The sequence below is a fragment of the Melitaea cinxia genome, chromosome 2, assembly GCF_905220565.1.
Source record: "Melitaea cinxia chromosome 2, ilMelCinx1.1, whole genome shotgun sequence".
NCBI lineage: Eukaryota > Metazoa > Arthropoda > Insecta > Lepidoptera > Nymphalidae > Melitaea > Melitaea cinxia.
This window is the reverse complement of record NC_059395.1, coordinates 16,537,242-16,555,784: the sequence shown is the minus strand read 5'-3', so window position 1 is coordinate 16,555,784 and position 18,543 is coordinate 16,537,242. Positions and strand designations below refer to the sequence as shown.

The 18,543-nt window shown below is 33.7% G+C and overlaps 1 protein-coding gene across 1 annotated transcript; it reads right to left on the bottom strand.

The window, feature by feature from the left end:
- Window positions 1–9,472: 9,472 nt before the first annotated feature.
- On the bottom strand, window positions 9,473–16,140 carry LOC123662225 (lipase 3-like). The gene is made up of 2 exons (XM_045597100.1): window positions 15,870–16,140; window positions 9,473–10,626 (listed from the first exon to the last, which is right to left on the bottom strand). The coding sequence occupies exons 1-2, from the start codon at window positions 16,138–16,140 to the stop codon at window positions 9,473–9,475; spliced, it is 1,425 nt and encodes a 474-aa protein (XP_045453056.1).
- Between the last annotated feature and the right edge of the window lie 2,403 nt (window positions 16,141–18,543).

The window sequence follows — 18,543 nt, the reverse complement described above, 5'->3', positions numbered from 1 at the left end:
ATAAATATTTGAACAAGGATAACATAATAAATTGATATAATGTAGATTGATTGACCTAAATAAACTCTGATTATTATTAGTTTAATATGAATATATAATTAGCATTAATAAATAGAAAAAATTCACAAGGCGACGAATATGCAAGGCAAACTTGAGAAAAAATGTATAATTAAGTTTAAAATGTGTTACTTAAAATCGTAGCCATGTTTTAACCGCCCAGAACTAGTTAATATAATATTTATTAAAAGGTTTTGAGATTTTTCTGTTTTGTGTGTGTGTTAAGTCGCTAGCGTGCAATAGAACTGCTTGGGGTTTCTCTCAAAGATAGGATTAGAAATGAGACTATCCACGAGAGAACGAAAGTAATCGACATAGCCCACAGAATTAGCAAGTTGAAGTGGCAGTGGGCTGGTCATCTGTGTAGCAGGACCGATGGCCGTTGGAGCAGACAGGTCCTGGAGTGGAGACCGCGTCTTGGCAAACGCAGTGTGGGACATCCTCCGACCCGTTGGACCGACGATCTACGTAAGATTGCCGGTGTAGGCTGGATGAGGATTGCGGAAAACTGGGATGCCTGGCGGGAACTTGGGGAGGCCTATGTCCAGCAGTGGACTGCAATAGGCTGAACTGACTGACTGGCTGTGTGTGTGTTTCTGTTGTGTTTTGTATATTATTATTATTATAAGGAGAGAAAGTTTGATTTGGCTAGTCCAGCTTTATTACAAATTAAATCTTACTTTCGACATTTATATATAAGTAGACGATACATTCGATTTCACCTGAACTTACACTACTAGCTAAGACCCGAGTTACTCACTTACGTTATTCACGTTCACTCAAGTTAATTTGAGGGAAAAATCTACTAAAAATTATAAAGCCTCCCTTGATATATGAACTATCTAACATAAATTTTCAATTCGAACCCACAGTTCCTGGGAGTAGCGTGTTCAAACAAACTAACAAACAAACTCTTCAGTTTTATAATATTTGTTATGTAATTAAAAATATATATTGTAATTAACTGATGTAAATATAATTAACATTACCCAAGTTTGTTCTTAGTAGGCTTTATTTCCTGATAGAAATCGAATCTGATAAAGTAAAATAAAAAACTTTATTAATCGTAATATAAATCGAACCAGGTTAATTTACACGATTGCGGGTCAAGTGTGGTGTAAGTAATAAGGATATCAGATCACGCGCGCACTTCCGTTACACTGGTCTGATAGTCTTATACTGTGACATTTTGCCCATCGGGATATAAAGTGGGACAGCTAACGCGGTCATAATAAGTATGGATAGACTTTTGCCTACTCCTTCTTTATGTAACTTATTGTTGACAGAATAGAACAAAAAAAAAATGAAAGTCATTGGATTAATTTACGCGGTATCTTTGAAGACTTGAATTAACATATAATACGTGAAGAATAAAAAAAGATTGCAGCATAGGTGTGTTTCGTATATTTATAAGGCGTACATAATTGTCAGTAAATTTTCTGTCACTTGCAATGAGACTGTTGCTGTATTTTTATTTATATAGTTTTTTTTCATAATTTATTCACTTTTCACTTTTATTATAAAAGTTAATTGATAATTTTTACTAGTTTTTATATATAATATAAACAGTTTGTAAAAGTGTATGTAATAGTTATTTTAAATTCTATAGTACTCAATATAAATGGCAGCGATATTTTCTAGGCGTTGAAGCTATCTTTTTGAAGTTTAATAGATATTATTTATTGGACTTTGACAAAACCTTTTAAAGTTAAATATTTCATGACTTGAAAAATTATACTGTGTAAAAAAACACAGACAGCGCTATTTAATTTTACTGTCATTTATAAAAAGCATGTAGGTACCCATTTTACGTTAAATAATATTTAGGATAAATGGGTATGACAGAAATATGGTTACATGTTTATGGTTTCATCCATAAACTTTTATATGTCGGGAAATAATTGATAAATGTTAAAATGTCAAATTGCATAATGTGAATTCATACAAATGTTTCAAATCATCTATACAAATAAGTAAATAAAATTGGAGTGTCTGTTTGTAATATAAAAATAGCCACTTTTTACGAAATGCATATGGATGTATACACGGTACATATACTAAAATAACATTTTTTACAATTTTTGTCTGTCTGTTTTTCTGTTTGTTCCGGCTAATCTCTGAGAAGACTATACCGATTTCGACGGAACTTTGAATGGCAGATAGCTGATGTAGTAAGGAGTAACTTAGGCTACTTTTATTTTAGGAATTTATTAATTTTATAACTCTGCGAACTGAACAATAACTTTTTTGTTAAATTCCACGAACACGAAGTCGCGGGAATGGCTAGTATAAGTATAATTTAAAACGTTAAATGCGACTTTTAAATGTAATGCGTTTTTTTGTTATATTTTTAAAGTCTAATTTAAAGCTGTGAAAGGTCTGAAAGAAAAGTATTTTTCAAGTCATGATTGGTCTAATAATAATTAGATTAGTGTCATTATAATATGTATTTAATTAAAATCAAATATGTATTCAAATATAATGTTATCTAGATGGCATTATCTTTTCAAATGATTTATTTTCTTATTTTCTTAATGTATATTTTTACAATTAATCTATATAAATAAAAAAAATTACTAGTAGTACTTGAATAGTACGAAAACCCACTTAAGATTCTCCAATATTCAATAGTAGTCAACTGCTGGAACTGTCATTTCAAGTTTTCAAAAGTGGATTGAGTTGCGAAATAATTCTAAATTATTTGAGTGATGGCAGGATAGGATACAAAGAAAAAAATGCAGTTGAGAGTTTTTTAAGTTTTCAAATTTGATTAGCTCTTATTTCCACAAGCTTTAAATACAATTTAGGTAGACACTCTAATGAGGTCTACATTAATCTTTGACATTATACTTTCGAATTCCTTCGTTGGATTCACTCATTTGGGTGCACAGAAAAACAAACGGAAAGTCGCGGGAAACTGCTTTTTTACTTTTTAATTTAATTTTTTAAATTTCATCTTTTAATGGTATCAAAACTAGCCCGTTAACCATATCAATATAAAATATTTTATTGCAACTTTCTACTAGAAAATACTGAAAGACTTTTTCCCGACATATTACATTGTCAGTAAGCTCAGCCTATGGCAGTTCTTTGCTGGACACAGTCATGTAGGCCTCTACAAGTTCAAGCCAGATATTCCGGCTTTCTGCAATCCTTATCCAGCCTTATCAGTAATCGACATAACCCACAGGATAAGAATTGGGATATACTTATATAAAAATAATTTAATATACATAAGCAAAGATGAGCTAATTGTTTAATCTTTGTTGACAGTCGTGCAGTAAAGCAGTGATGATACTTTTATTAATTAAAATTATATTTGATATAAAAAAAAAAACACTAAAATTAGAGATAATAAAATCAAATGAATAATATTCGACAAAGCTCAATTATAAAATAAGTCGTTCAAAAAGGATGTATTATTTGACGTCGGTAACATCAAATAAGTCCGACACCCATATTTAAGCTTCCAATACCTGAATGTAGAACGAATTTATGGGACCATGAACGGTGCATAAATATTTAGGAACCCGTTTAGAATTTCACAAAGGTGTCGCAGTAATTTGATTCAATATGTGCTGCCCGACGCCGTTACTCCATCGAAAATATTCAGATGGCATTTAATTTGTTGCGATGTCGATTCTGGTTTGTTAACGATGAATTAATGAAGACATTTACTTACAAAATTTTATGATGAATAATATTTTTATTCGTATATTAAATGATTTAAATCTTAAGTCATATCAATATCATTGGTACATATTTAAGTTTGTTACTTTTATCTATTAATTTCGATGCTGATTTCTGTTATGTTTCCCATCTTTACTACAATTTAAGAAAAATCCTGTAGGTATAAAATATGGAGTATAAAAGAGGTGAGTTATCTATTTATTATATGAAGCTTTATTTTTAGTTGTATGAAGCAATGGAGTTAAGAAATATTTCCATAAGTGTTTATCTAGCGAAAAATTAAATAGTAAAATTTATAAAAGTTTGTAATAGTGGTATATTAGGTAATCATAACTATGATAAATCTTTATTTAATGAAGTTTAAAAAGTCATTTGCTGTACAACGGTTGCTAGGGATGACGTTATGCAAAGCCTTTTTATCTTGGAAATATCTGAGTGAAGTTTTGTGAACAATTCAAGCCATTTTCTTAGTCAGAAGAAGAGTTTGTTCTAGTGGATCTATAAACTAATGTACAAAAAGTGACTGTTTGGACCGTATAAGTCTGTATCACTCGAATCGTTAGTTTTTTTTTTATTAATTTATTATTTAAACCCATGTTACATAAAAAATACAATAATGCATTCCAAAACTCCGGGGAGTTGTTCGAAGTGTTAAGTTTGAATACAGTTCATTTAGGCAATCAACAATAAAGTGGGTAAAACTGTTCAAAAAGGGGATATTTATCATGTTTTTTATTTTCATTTTGTGGAGCTCGATATTTCGACATTAACTGCGAATGTCTTGTTCGCGAGACTCATTTTTTAATAGTTTAAGTAATAGAAGTCATGTTAATCTTAAATCTTATAATAAGGTGGGTAGTTCTACAAACTAAAGTAAGTATGGAATCCTTTAATGCGCAAACAGTTACAGGTTGTTCAGATAATACGACTTAAAGTCATTTCTTATATATTTTTAAAGTTATTCTGTTCTTAAAGGCCAGATCCAACAGATCAACAACCGAGGAGTCATATATTCTGTGGTCTTTTCACCATATACGTTATTTGTTGCAGTAGTTGTTATAAGTTTTTGTTTTGTTATTTGTCGTGTTAATTTTATGGTTAATTTTGTGCTGTATATCCATATTAAAAGTTTTGTTTTAATACGTTAGATCATTGACTCGTCACGAAATTTCAAAAGCCGCTGAACGCTTAAAAATCAAATTTGGCTGGGAGGTAGTTTTTATTTAGTAGACGTTAGCTAAGAATAGATTTGTTGCTAGGGCCGGATTAAAGAGGTTTAAGGGCCACCTCTCTCTATTCTTATTACCACTAAGGTCAAATCTTGGATTTAATACTCTACAGCATTACGTCTTGTACAACTACTTATGGTTAAACAAATAATTTTTGATTTTCAATTGCGATTATATAATTTTGTTTGACCCTTTTAATCTTCTTTACGGAAACTACGTTTATTTTCTTTTGGTAATATATACATAATTACGTTATTTTGAAAGCTAAGTTGGTCAATGTTTGTTGATGTTCTTGTTTTATTAATTAAATGTCATTGAGCTTTTAACGTTTGACGACGCCTTGACGCCACGGTCACAGCAATGGTTTGTGGCTGTTACGCTGGCGGTTGCGGGTGTTTGCCGTAGTCTGGGTGTTTGTGCAGTCCTTGTGGGTCTTTCCACCCTACCTCGGAGAGCACGTTAAGCCGTTGGTCCCGGTTGTTATCATGTACACCTGATGTATCTTTACTCATAGTAGGGAATATATCCGCCACCCCGCATTGGAGCAGCATGGTATATTAAGCTCTGATCCTTCTCCTACATAGGGAAAGAGGCCTATGCCCAGTAGTGGGATATTACAGGCTGAAGCGTTGTGTGCTAGAACTGCAGATCGCTTGCAGAGCTAGCTCTCGATCACGCTTCATGGAACAGTAATACAAACGAACAGTCTTACCTTAGGTCTTGTCAAGACAGTTTTAGGTAATTTCAGTAATACGAACTAATCTCCTTTTTTTAACCGACTTCTAAAACAGAACTTTTGACTGGTCCCATTTAAATTTAATTCATATTTGACAAGTATTTTTCGCAGTGTGGTTACGGCAGTAAAGAATGTAGCCACCCCCTCTCTTCTCGTAGGTGTCGTAAGAGGCGACTAAGGGATAACACAGTTCCACTACCATCTTGGAACTTAAAAAGCCGATCGATGGCAGGATAACCATCACTTAGGCTTTGAAATACACAGGCTGAAGATGGGCAGCAGCGTTTTCGGCGCAATAAAGCCAGTCCTGCGGTGACCAGCCCGCCTGCCCAGCGTGATGACTATAGCCAACACCCATAAGTTCTCGTCATTTTTGGCGCGAACATGTTGAGGCCAATGTCCAGCAGTGGACTACGATAGGCTGAAGTAATGAAGTATTTTTCGCGTTGTATCTAATAATGCGTATTTACTTGACTGTTTTTTCGTCAACCTATGTTATATTAAACGTATAACATTTTACTTGCTATACCGATTTTGATGATTCTTACTTTAATCGACAGGTAATGCTTGTCATGTAGTCTCATTTAATCAAACTCAAATTTGATCGAGATCTGATAAATATTTTTTGAGTAATCTTTGATAGCGCCTGTTTACATGACTATTTTTTCATCTATTTATGTTGTAAACCTTTGTTGATGTAATTGAAGTCGGTTTTGTTTCGTTGGCGAGCAAACACAATTATATCATACTAGACCAGCTTTTGAAACCAAAAAAAAAAACAGTAGGAGTAGCTGATTCAGTCACACGCTGCTGTGGCTCAGTAATTATAATGTATATTTTTAGGTTTAATATGAAAATAAGTTTGTTTTTTTTTTCTTTTTTTTACCGGTTTTGTTTTTCCTTTTATTTTTTTATTGTTTGTTTTTCACGTTTGTTAATTTTAATTTTGAACATTTGGATGGTCGTAATTGTCCTTTTTAATTATATTTCATTCTGGTTTGTTTTATATTTTTTTCTATGCTTGTACCATCCCTTATAAATAAATAATAAATTGAATCAGTTTTTAATAATTCTTTTGATACAACCAAATTTATATTTTCTAAAAAAAATTAAAAATAGATTCATTAATGTGGGATGAAAATATATGTAAATCCTATATTCAAACGTGCCATCTATAATCTAGAAATAGAAATACGGCGCCATCTATCGGATATCTGTGCAACATAAATACCAGACCGCCATCTTATAGAGAAATAGAAATATGGCGCCATCTACTGGATATTTGTGCAACTTAGATGCCATCTATTAGGATTTTATAGAACTAACCGATAAATAATAAACATTTAATTTGTAATAACAAAAATTGTGGTCAATAATTGAGATAAAAACTACCCTATCTTCTAAGTTGGACCAAATTACAGATGCTAACAAAATTTGATAAAAATTGGTCGGTTTATCGCTAACATACATCGTGACACAAAATTGCTATATATATAAGATGAAACCCATTGTAAAAGAAAGAGAATATAACGAAAATGAAAGGAAAAATAAATTACGGGCGATCTGAGGTCGGGAAGTGGTGGAGTAGGGGAGGGGTTAAGGTTAAAAAACTATTCATCTCGATTTTCGGTTAAACTACAAGTCCTATGGAAAAAAAACTCAATCGCAAAGTTGTAGGTAGTAAAAAGATTTACAACTTTTATATTTACACTTTTTCCACATAGCCTCAAAATTCATGTGAAAAATTCAAAAAACCAAGTTTTTAGTTTTTTATTTTTATCTTTAACAAGAAAAAAAAAATTACGAAATTTTGGAAACTCACCTTTTTATGATCCAAGCACACTGTAATTTTTTTGATTTAAAATATTTATTTTCTTCACCTTATTTTGACTTCAGTATCGAAAAAGCACCCTCATTTTCAATCGAATTTCTTTGCGCGCAATAGCTTTTTACAGTTTGTTGAAATCTCTATCTATCATCTATCACAAAAATGAAGGACTTTCATACAAACTAGTTCGAGCCCTTAGATCACCTCCGACCCTGTCACAAAGACCGCTCTTAGCGAATGTTTACCATTTATAAATTATCTCAGAATCAAATTTCAAGCTTGTAGCTTAAGAAAATTAAATATTTTTATAAAATCTTTCGAGAGTCCTTAGAACTTTTCGACTTCGACGAGTGTACTAACAATTAATTAACCGTCTTTGTGTCAAATTGTATACATTTAACCACTGTAACACTTTATTTTTTTATTTTTCACACCATAAAGTTCTAATAACGTGTGTTTTATTTGTACTTTGTTGCTTTGTTTTATAATATTCAAACGGCCTTAGCGTTAAGGTCTTAATGAATTCTCAACGCAAAAAAAATGATATTTACTTAATGAATTGTTTGTAATTATTAAAGAGCGTTATTTACCTTTAATTATGATTTTTTTTTTATCACTAGGTCGGCAAACAAGCGTACGGCTTAACCTCATCGTAAAAGATTAATTACCATAGCTTATAGACGCCTGCAACATCAGAAGCATCGCAAGCGCGTTGTCGACCCAATCCCCAATCCTCACCCCCCGGAGCTCTGGTTACCTTACTCACAAACAGGAACACAATACTGCTTGAAAACAGTATTGTGTTAGTATTTAGGTGTGATCTTCTGTAAGGTCGAGGTACTACCCCAGTCGGGTTGCGCCATATTTTGAGCAGGAAATTCCTGCTGTACCTACCTCAGTTAAAAATTAATTTATATACTTTAATTATGTTTAGCTACAATTACATTATAATATTTTGGACTATTTGTTGTATGAAATTTTTGTAGTTAAAGTCAAATATGGTCAACCGGGTCAATGGCGTCTTCTGATACACAAAGGTTCCACTGCGTAGTGTAAAAAATACGATATTTGATTCTTATTCAAATTAACTAAAGAAGAATGCGATAATAAAACGAATAATTTTAATATCAAGTTTTATATAAGACCTTTGTTTTTGAACCAGTATTTACAGTTCATAGTGTGTCACATAGTAAACGTATTAATTATTTATGTATACTTATCGAAATAAGGATAGTGTATTTTTGTAAAGAAAAACATTGTCAGATATGGTAGAGCCTAAATTATCGAAAATAACATATTATATTTTGTAATACAAAAATGTTTTACAGAAACAAACAAAATTTTATACTCATTACTTTTTAAATATATTTAAGTAAATGATGTTTTGAAACATATTATTTTACTCAGAGTGCAAATATTAAAAAAACGCGTTACGCAAACACAACGTTATCAAAGATACAATGTATTGAAAATTTCAGCAGCCAGGACAATAAGTAAAAGAAGACATTAAAAAAAGTGTTGAAAGAGGATTGTTGCAACTAAACAACTACAACTTCAATAGAGAAAAGATTTGTTTACTCTTGTTACCTACATATATCCGTTGAGTGTAAAGCGTTTGTTTATTATTTATATTATATATTTCCTTAGGTATATTATAAAAAAAAACAACATATTTTCTTCTTCTCAATAATCCGTACATTATATTTTTGCTGAGACTACGTCACTTATTCCACCGTACTTGTTTCCACAACTCTTTACTGTTAACTCCGTTTTTTGAAATTTATTCAAATAATAACATAATTATATTACTAATTAAATACAATGTATCAATTTTAGGTCTTATTTTTAATCACCCGTAATAGTAATGTGTTAGTGGAATATGGATGTAATTCGTTTTAGTATGTTTCGAATAGCCTTCCAGAATTTGTGGTGTCAAGTGTTAAATCTTTCGAAGTAATTAAGGATTTTCTGAAATTCATACTTTGTCGCTCTTTCATCCCACAAATGACTATTATGACTCCATGTTCGAATAGGAACTACATACCTGTCCACTAGGTTTGGCAGTCTTGAACTCAAAATATTAATATTTCCTAAAGTCGACAAATTATCATTTTCAGCACAGATTAATACCACGGGAGATAAAATACGTGAAACATTATATTTAGGAGGTTTAAATGTACCATATTTCTTAATGTTCCCTTCCAAACCTTCATCGTATTGTTGAAAGTGTCCAGAAACAATCAACTGGGCGAAATGAGTCAGTGTTTTAACTGAAACACCTACCAAAAGATGGCCCATAATGACAGCTAAATTCTTTGATGTTATACTTCCGTACACATAACCGGTCGTTAAAGATAAAAACGTGCCGCACACTGCTTGTGGAACAAATTGACATACTAGTTCTACTATAGTATGTGTCAACTGTTGCTTTGCAAATAGTTCTCTAAATCCTATAGTATAAAGAAGATCCTTAATATTTTTTGATTCGCGAGAAAGTAAATTTGCAAATGGAACAGTTATATTTTTCATCCACGCAATAGGAGCTAACTGAATCGATAGTCTAATCTTATCATTATACTCTGGTCTTAGAGATCCCATGACGAAGAAGTTCGTAGTACCTTGTGAGTGACCAACGTAATATGCTTGTGATTGCGCTGTTTTATTTAAAACATAGTCAATTATTGTTGGCATATCGAAGTAGCCAACTTCGTGGAAAGAGAACTCCCAATAATCTGGATCCGTATTTGGGTCTAATCGTACATGATTTCGGGAGTAAGTGTTGCCCCTGAAATTAGTTGCCCAAACATCGTAACAGTTTTTAGACAAAATAAATCCTAATCCTGTTTCTGGGCCAGTCACGATCCAGGCGTCTGAACTGTCAAACAATCCGTGTCCCAGTATAACTGGAAGTTTCTGTTTGTCTATACATTTAGGTAGTATCCTGAAAACAGTCAAGAGATATCCATCTTGTGTCAAAACTGTGTGCTCTTCCGTTGGATATCCATATTTTGTAGTCAGTTCAGTGAAATTCAAGTACGTGTCTTCATAGAATCCCAAAGCTTTCATCAGTGGCCTCGTATCTGGTACTGTATAGGATATAAGTCTGTTAGGTTGCGTAGATTTACTCGTAGAGCCAACCAAATATAAATAACATAACGAGATAACCAAATATTTTATCATTGTAACACAAATTTTTCACTCTTTACACAATAAAGATCCAATAACGTGTGTTTTATTTTGATATTGTTACTCAGTTTTATAATATTCAAACGACCTTAACGTTAAGGTCTTAAATAACTGATAATAGTACTAAAAATAATATTTCCTTAATGAATTGTGTGAATGTAATTATCAACGAGTGTAATTTATCTTTAAATATGGTGTATCTGATCTAATTGTATTGAGTTAGCAAAATTTGAGCTACCTTACAGCAGATAACAGCCAAATATAACTGCTCTTTAGTAGCGTTGTTTTCTTGTGGAAAGTGAGGTAGCCAGAGCTCCTGGGGAGAGTTGGGAATAGGGCCGGCAAAGTGTTAGTAATATTCCCGCTGTTGAAGTCTTCCGTCAGCTCTGGTATCTGTTTACCATCAGGCGGGCCGTACGCGTATTTGGCACCTTTTTTTTTCTTTTGTTGTTAAGTATACGTTAAGGTACGATTCTGTTAAGATACGATTACTTAATAGTCACTCTAACTATATTATTCTAGATCTTTTTAACTTTCTAAATTAAAAAAAAAGAAGTTTTTCGATTCGAACATATTTTTTATGTGTGTTTCCTCATAATTTTTAATGATTTTATAGATTTTGACGATTCTTTTTAACCGAAAGCCGGTACTTGTAATATATGGTCTCATTAGTTTAATCGAAAGCTAATGAGTACTTTTTGAGTTACTCTTAATAATTGAATAATTAATTGAATATTTATCCAATTACCAAGTTGTATTACGTGTCGATGAAAATTGGCGTTGTTATTTTTTTCGTTTGCGAACAAACACAATTATTAACAATGTTTTTATGTAGTTATTTGCTATCCTTACGTCATATATTACGTATTCATGTTTTTATTCATAAAATACACGATAATACATATATAAGAAGATACAATAATTTCAATGTTAAATTAAATATGAGACCTTCGTCTTTCAACCGGTATGCAAAGTTCATGGTGTTTTAAACATTATGCATATTTATTGTTTATGTTACAATATACGTAGTGAAAAAAGCAAAACAACATTTTTAATCTATACTAGCTGCTGCGACGTCGTCTGCGTGAACGCTATACAGCACCAAAAATACCTACGATTATACCTTTTAAAATAACATTCATTAATCTGTTTCTTCTTTACATTTCATATCTTCAGAAAGTGTATAACAGAGGGAGACTGTCTTTTTTAAAATTGACCTTCAAAAAGTGCTTATTTTTAGCTTGCTTTGAATAAATGACTTTATGATGATTCTGCTGAATTAAGTTATAAGTTGTGACTGAAGCAGATGGAGAAAATAATGAATATATATGGCTAAGAAAAATAATACATGGTGCTGCTTTAAAATTGTCTTGATACTACTTATTATGTATATATAGATGTAAAATTAATATAATAATAGATCATAGTCGGAATAAAAATAATTTTATTCACTAGTCTGTTTTTTTTACAAAATCTTTATTTTTTGACGCCATTTCCTCAAATCCCTCTCGAAGAGTCCTTCTCCTTATTTTAGACAAAATCCAATGACATATTTCATACAATCTAAAAAAAAAATCAAAGAAATGTAATTTATTTTAATGCATCAACGTTATAAGTATTTAATTTTTATATACTTAAAACAATGTAAAACATTTTTTTACAAAAAAAAATTAATATACATAATTATAAATACGTTGTATTGAACTATATAAAATAGACATTATTAGATATAACTCGATAAGTACTTGTCAGATAGCAATTAAATTTAAACTGGTCCACATGATGCGCATTATATCGATTAAAAAAAAAAAACATCAAAATCGGTCCTCCCAGTCAAAAGTTTTGAGGTACCATAGATTAAAAAAAAAAAAAGAAAAAATACAATCGTATTGAGAGCACCCCCTCCTTTTTTGGAAGTCCATTAATAAAACTCATCTGTAATAACAAAAAAATATAGCGTTTGGAAAATGTTTATGTATGTACGATTTTATTTTTGTGTTACCCACACATTAGGAATTCTAAACATTTTTGAATATCATATCAAAAATTGACCGCTCCAGCGGGATTCGAACCCATCTCTCAGTCAGCGGGATCAGTCGGAGACGCGGGTTCGAATCCCGCTGGAGCGGTCAATTTTTTCAATTTTTGATATGATATTCAAAAATGTTTATGTATAACATTTGTTTAGATGGCCAGTTCCTTGGCCGTTTTTTTGTTTAAAATTAATGTACGATTTTCACAAATCAGTATTTACCTTGACTTTCAAAATAATATTTAATTAATTTCAGGATTGGTGCTAAAATTATAAAATATTATCTTATGATACCGTATGAATATAACGTTAGTGTTAAGACTCGTAATATATTGTGTTCAGAAAACAACTTGTTTGTTTTTTTAAACTGTAGTAAAGTCATTCTAATTTCACTATTGTTAGTTATAACTATAATTGTGTTTGCAGGCAAACCAAGAAAAACCGACTTCAATTATATCGACAAGTAATACAACGTAGGTAGACAAAAAAATAGTCAAGGAAATACGCATTATCAAAGATTACTTCAAAAGTTGTAATCAGATCTCGATGAAATTTAAATGTAACCATATGATAAACATCGGCTTTCGATTAAATTAAAAATCTTTAAAATAGGTACACCCAGTAAAAAGTTCTGCGGATTTTCGAGAGTTTATTTCGATTTCTCTGGGATTTCATCATCAGATCCTGGTTTCCTTATCATGGTACCAAACTAGGGATATATCCCCGAATATACATAAAAAAATAATAATAATATACGATCGAATTGAGTATCCTCCTCCTTTTTTTGAAGTCGGTTAAAAATACTCACCAATTCATATTATAATTACTTTAACTAAAATCTTATATATAAAAATCTCGTGTTATAATATTAGTTGAAATACTCCTCTGAAACGGGTGGACAGATTTTTATGATATTTTGTGTGCATATCGGGTAGGTCTGAAAATCGGCCAACATCTATTTTTTTTTCATTAGACAAATAGCAATACGAAACGTTGAATTTATAAAATAATAACGCGTACATAGCTTTTTATTTAAAATTTAATTTTCTTGAATTTTAATATCAATACCGTTGAATGACTATATTATGTTAACAAATTAAAGGTCACTAGTTCAATGTCAAAGACGTTGTGGTTACAAAATTTCCTATATGAAAAGGGAGATTCCTTGAACGTAAGTTTTCATACAAACAAAATTTAAAATAAGTAATTTTTACATGTACTAATCGTTTAGTGATATATATATATATATATATATATAATATATTTACATATTATAATTTCTTTCTCTTGATTTTCCCGAAACGATTAGTTAAAACGATTAGTTACGAGTAGTAAAATATTAAAAGAACCTTTTATGTACTACTTCTACGCTCATAGTTGTGATAACAGGTTTTTGCGTTAAATGAAATGTATACAGTTGCTTTGATTTAAAACATTAAAACTGTATGCTCGAACGTCAAGATCATCCGGTAGCTAATCCGGTATAAATCGGCTAAAAAAGTCGTTTGGACAAGGAAAAATACCATACAAAATTAGTAGAAGAAAGGACTAGCTTTCTGATTTATAGTAAAAGCTGTATTATTTCGAGTATATTCTTAGTTCATAAATAAGTCTAGTGGCATCTTGCACACAGTCGCTTGACACCGTCTGACCTTTTAGGTTCATCTGTAGTAAATGTTTGTGTGATAATAATCAACTAATTATTTTAGAGTAACCATTAAGTTGCTTCATAGGTGTTTGCTAACATTTCTTACAAAATAAAAATAATCTAATATTTTAATTTTTTTTTAAATTTCATAACTCTACCGTCTGGTATTTATACTATATGATTAAAAATGTATAAGTTATTGGGTTTTATCACTAATAGCATGTATTCATTACTTACTGTTTTCCACGGCTTTGCTCGAGCAAATCGATTTATTGAACTTCGCTTCAGCCTATCCCATATAATACCCCATTGCTGGGCATAGGCCTATTTCCCCATGTAGGAGAAGGATCAGAGCTTAATCCATCACGCTGCTCCAATGCGGGTTGGAGGATTTATAGTGTTTACTGATTTATGATTCAGTAGCTTAGAAACAAAGGTATGTCTAATATCCAAAATTACTGACTTCTCTACAAATCTTGAACACCTTTTTTTTTTTTTTATACGTGGGGAAAATCCATCATGGATCCAGCGCGGGGGTGCCAGAGGGTTATGTCAGACTCCTACTGACTAAAAACCACCACGTGTTAGCAGTCATCCGCCTGGGTGGGGCGAGAGGGGTCGCGCTAGCATTCGCCACTTCGCCTCAGCGTTAGGCCCGGACAAAGCTTCCGGGCCCCGGCATGATGGTGGGGTGGCCTCGCTCACAACAAGGCCACCCTTCAGACGTATGGGGTCGTGTCGTCCGGCCGGCCGAAGTCCCCCGACTATCGGCCGCCGACCCCACTATTACGAGGGGGGGGGGAGGTGGGCAAACCGCCTTCTCCTTGCCCCCGTACGTCTGCGCCGGAGTGGGCCAGCAGAGGCGTCTTCCTCTCTGGCCCGCTCCGCGGTCTCCTTCTGCGTCATTACCTCTTCGCAGAAGGAGACCACCGCCTGCCACGATCTCTCGCTGTCAAGCATGGCCTTTACGACACTCGGCAGCGAGAGATCCCGTCCGATAACCGCTGAAAGCGTGCGCCGCTGCGGTTCCCAAGTGGCGCACGCCTTCAGCGTGTGGAGCGCCGTATCTTCTGCCGCTCCATACTCGCGGCAGGCTGGAGTCGCCTCCCGTCTCGCGATTTGGTGCAGGTACTTACCGAAGCACCCATGTCCGGAAAGCACCTGCACCAGACGGAAGGTCAGCGGCCCGAACCGCCGCCTCACCCACTTCCGGAGGACCGGCTTCACTGCGTCCACCGTCCACTGCCCGGGGACTGGCGAAGCCAAGTCCTCCGTCCACCGCCGCAACAGGGTGTCCTGCGCCAGCCTCTGCATGCGTGCGAGCTCCTCCCACGTAGGAGACTCCCCCCGGGATCTCCTCGCCGCCACAAAATGATATGTTTCGGCGAGGATCTCCGCCTGCAGTTCCCAGGGGGGATCGCCGGCCAGCACGCACGCCGCCGTGCAGGACACCGTCCGGTAACCGCGTATCGCCCTCGTCGCGATGACCCGCTGCGGCCGTCGCAGCTGGATTTTGTTGGCGCGACCGAGGGCGTCCGCCCAGATGGGTGCCCTGTACATGGCCATACTCCGGATGACCCCGGAGTACAGCCGACGGCAATGGGCGCTCGGACCACCCACGTTCGGCAGCAGCCTTCCCAGTGAGGCGGCGGCTTTCACGACTCTTGGGGCTAGCTCTGCAAAATGAGCCTCAAAAGCCCACCTCCCGTCCAGGGTGAGACCCAGGTACCTCATCTGGGTCCCCACCCGGACCGAAACCCCATCCACAGTCACCCGCGTACCTGGACGGGGTCCCCCTCGAGGCCCATGGAACAGTAGGGCCTCGGTCTTCGTCAGGGCGACTTCCAGCCCTAGGGCTCGTATACGGCCGACCACAGTTGTGCCAGCCGTGGCCAACCGCATTACTTCCGCGAGGTCCCTTCCTTTAGCCACGACTAGGGTGTCGTCGGCGTAGCACGAGACCCGCACACTTGCGGGCAACGTGCCCCGAAGCACCCAGTCGTAGCCGATGTTCCACAGGAGCGATCCCAGCACTGACCCCTGTGGAACTCCGCACGAAATCTTGAACACCTATTTCAACCTCAGAGAATAAATTTTGAAATATTCTCTCTTAAATGATACTATCAAAATTTTCTCAAAATTTAAACTACTGTACTCGTAATTTTATAAGTAGGAGATCCGAACTAGACAGGACCTTCTTCCAAAGGAATATTATTTTTTATTTACATTATTATATTTAAAAAAAAAAAAAAAAAATCGACAACAGGTTAGTTGAAAAATTCTTGTCCAGGGTATAAGCAGTTCAAAATAGAAATTTTATTTTTTATTTAAAATTGTAGTGATGAGTTAATCTCATTTGTGAGCTTTTTTTGTTGCGAATACTATGATATAGAGTTGTTTGCTAAAAATCTAGTTTGGTACTAGATTTTTAGCATATCAATAAGGCGATTAGGAATTACAATATAGCCTCAACCCGTTCGCGATATTTTTTAACGTTCAAATAATTGTACGAAAGCTTAAAGTCAGAAGTCAGAAACCTTGTTGATGTAGCGACAGTTGGGATCGATATAAATACACATAAAATAGCATTTATAATTAGCATAATATTACAATTTTAGTTCCAGCATATAGTATAATATATTCATGAAATATGGGAATATGTTACATGTATAATAAATAGTTAATTACGAAAAAAAAAAAAAAATAAGCTGTACAAAGTTTACCGGATGAGCTAGTATGTAATACAATTGAATTAAATTCTGTCAATACTTGTAGATGGCACAGTGTTGCGATAACATTTTAAAACCTACGAATAAAAGTGATTCCTGAATCACATGGTGCCTGAAAGTTATCAAATATAAGTAGTAGTGTATTTTTAGTTGTATTTTTGAAGATTAAGTAGAAGTGTATTTTTAGTTGTATTTTTAATTCTATGGATTTTGATCAGGTTGTTGTTGAGTGTGTACTTTCCTTAACCTAGGTAGTGAAATGTAGGCGATTAAAGTGAAACTTATGGCGTGGGATACGTCATGGGTACAACTAGTTTTGTAATAAAACTATATAATTTATATCTTAAAAAATTTTCAAAGTATTTGTTAATTATTATTATTAATTATTGAATGTATAAATACAGGACTATCAAATTGAAAAACATATATTGAGAAGTAATTCTGCCTTTTAGGTGAAAACTATAAATTCTTAAACCCATATAATTTAATTAGGAACTTTTTAAACACCAAGGACACTATGAATAGTGGCTGATTTATTAATTTGTTCGCAACATAATCGTAATTTCTGAACTATTAGGCTTTCGAACATCAAAATAATTTGTCAAGTCTATAAAAAAAACAACATTTGTGCATTAAAACTAATTAATGTATAAATAAATGGATAAAAAACAAACTCTATGTGTTATATAAAGTAAGAGGCATACATACAATAAGTAAGAGGCGATTGATGATTTTTGCGCACGAGCCGAACTCTTCGTGCATACTGAACATTTAGTACCGTTTATTACTGTTGAAACTGTTTTTGAATTTATACCACTATTCTTCAACAATTTATAATTTCAGCTAAAATCAAAATAGTTATAATAAGTACAAAAAATGTTGTAACTTTTTTAGTTACAAAAATAATGAAAATAAAATCGTTCATATTTATAAAGTACTAGTTGACCCCGCAAACGTTGTTTTGTCATACCTATATGTTATTAACGTCCTTATTCCCCCCCCCCCCTCCCTATAACTTAAGAGTATGAAAAATAGATACTGCCCCATTTTCAGACGATATATTTTTTTGTTATGTTTTCATCTGCAATCAGTCCTTGGACTATAAGCGGACTATATTTTTTTTAATTTACAAAATTACTAGTAGATAAAATGCTAAATATTATTTGTAACAAAAACATTTAGGTATAGATAGATCTTTGCAAAAGGTCATCTATAATTTATATCGTTGAATGTTGTCTGGTAAGTCTTTATATCAAAATCCTAATACCTGTTGTCATACATTTTAATTTTTCAATTTATATTCTCATTGAATGACTGTTGTAATGTGCTATTTAGCAAACATCTTAATCGACAAGAGTAGGTTTTTTGGAATAGCATTATAATGTTAGATGTGAAATAAGAAAATTTT

Excerpts from the sequence above, each read along its gene's own strand:
- LOC123662225 (XM_045597100.1), bottom strand. The coding sequence starts at position 16,140 with ATGAGGTACCTGGGTCTCACCCTGGACGGGAGGTGGGCTTTTGAGGCT. Across the intron at positions 10,627-15,869 it reads CGCGACGAGGGCGATACGCG|TACCAGATACGAGGCCACTG; the intron begins GTTACCGGACGG and ends TATCCTATACAG.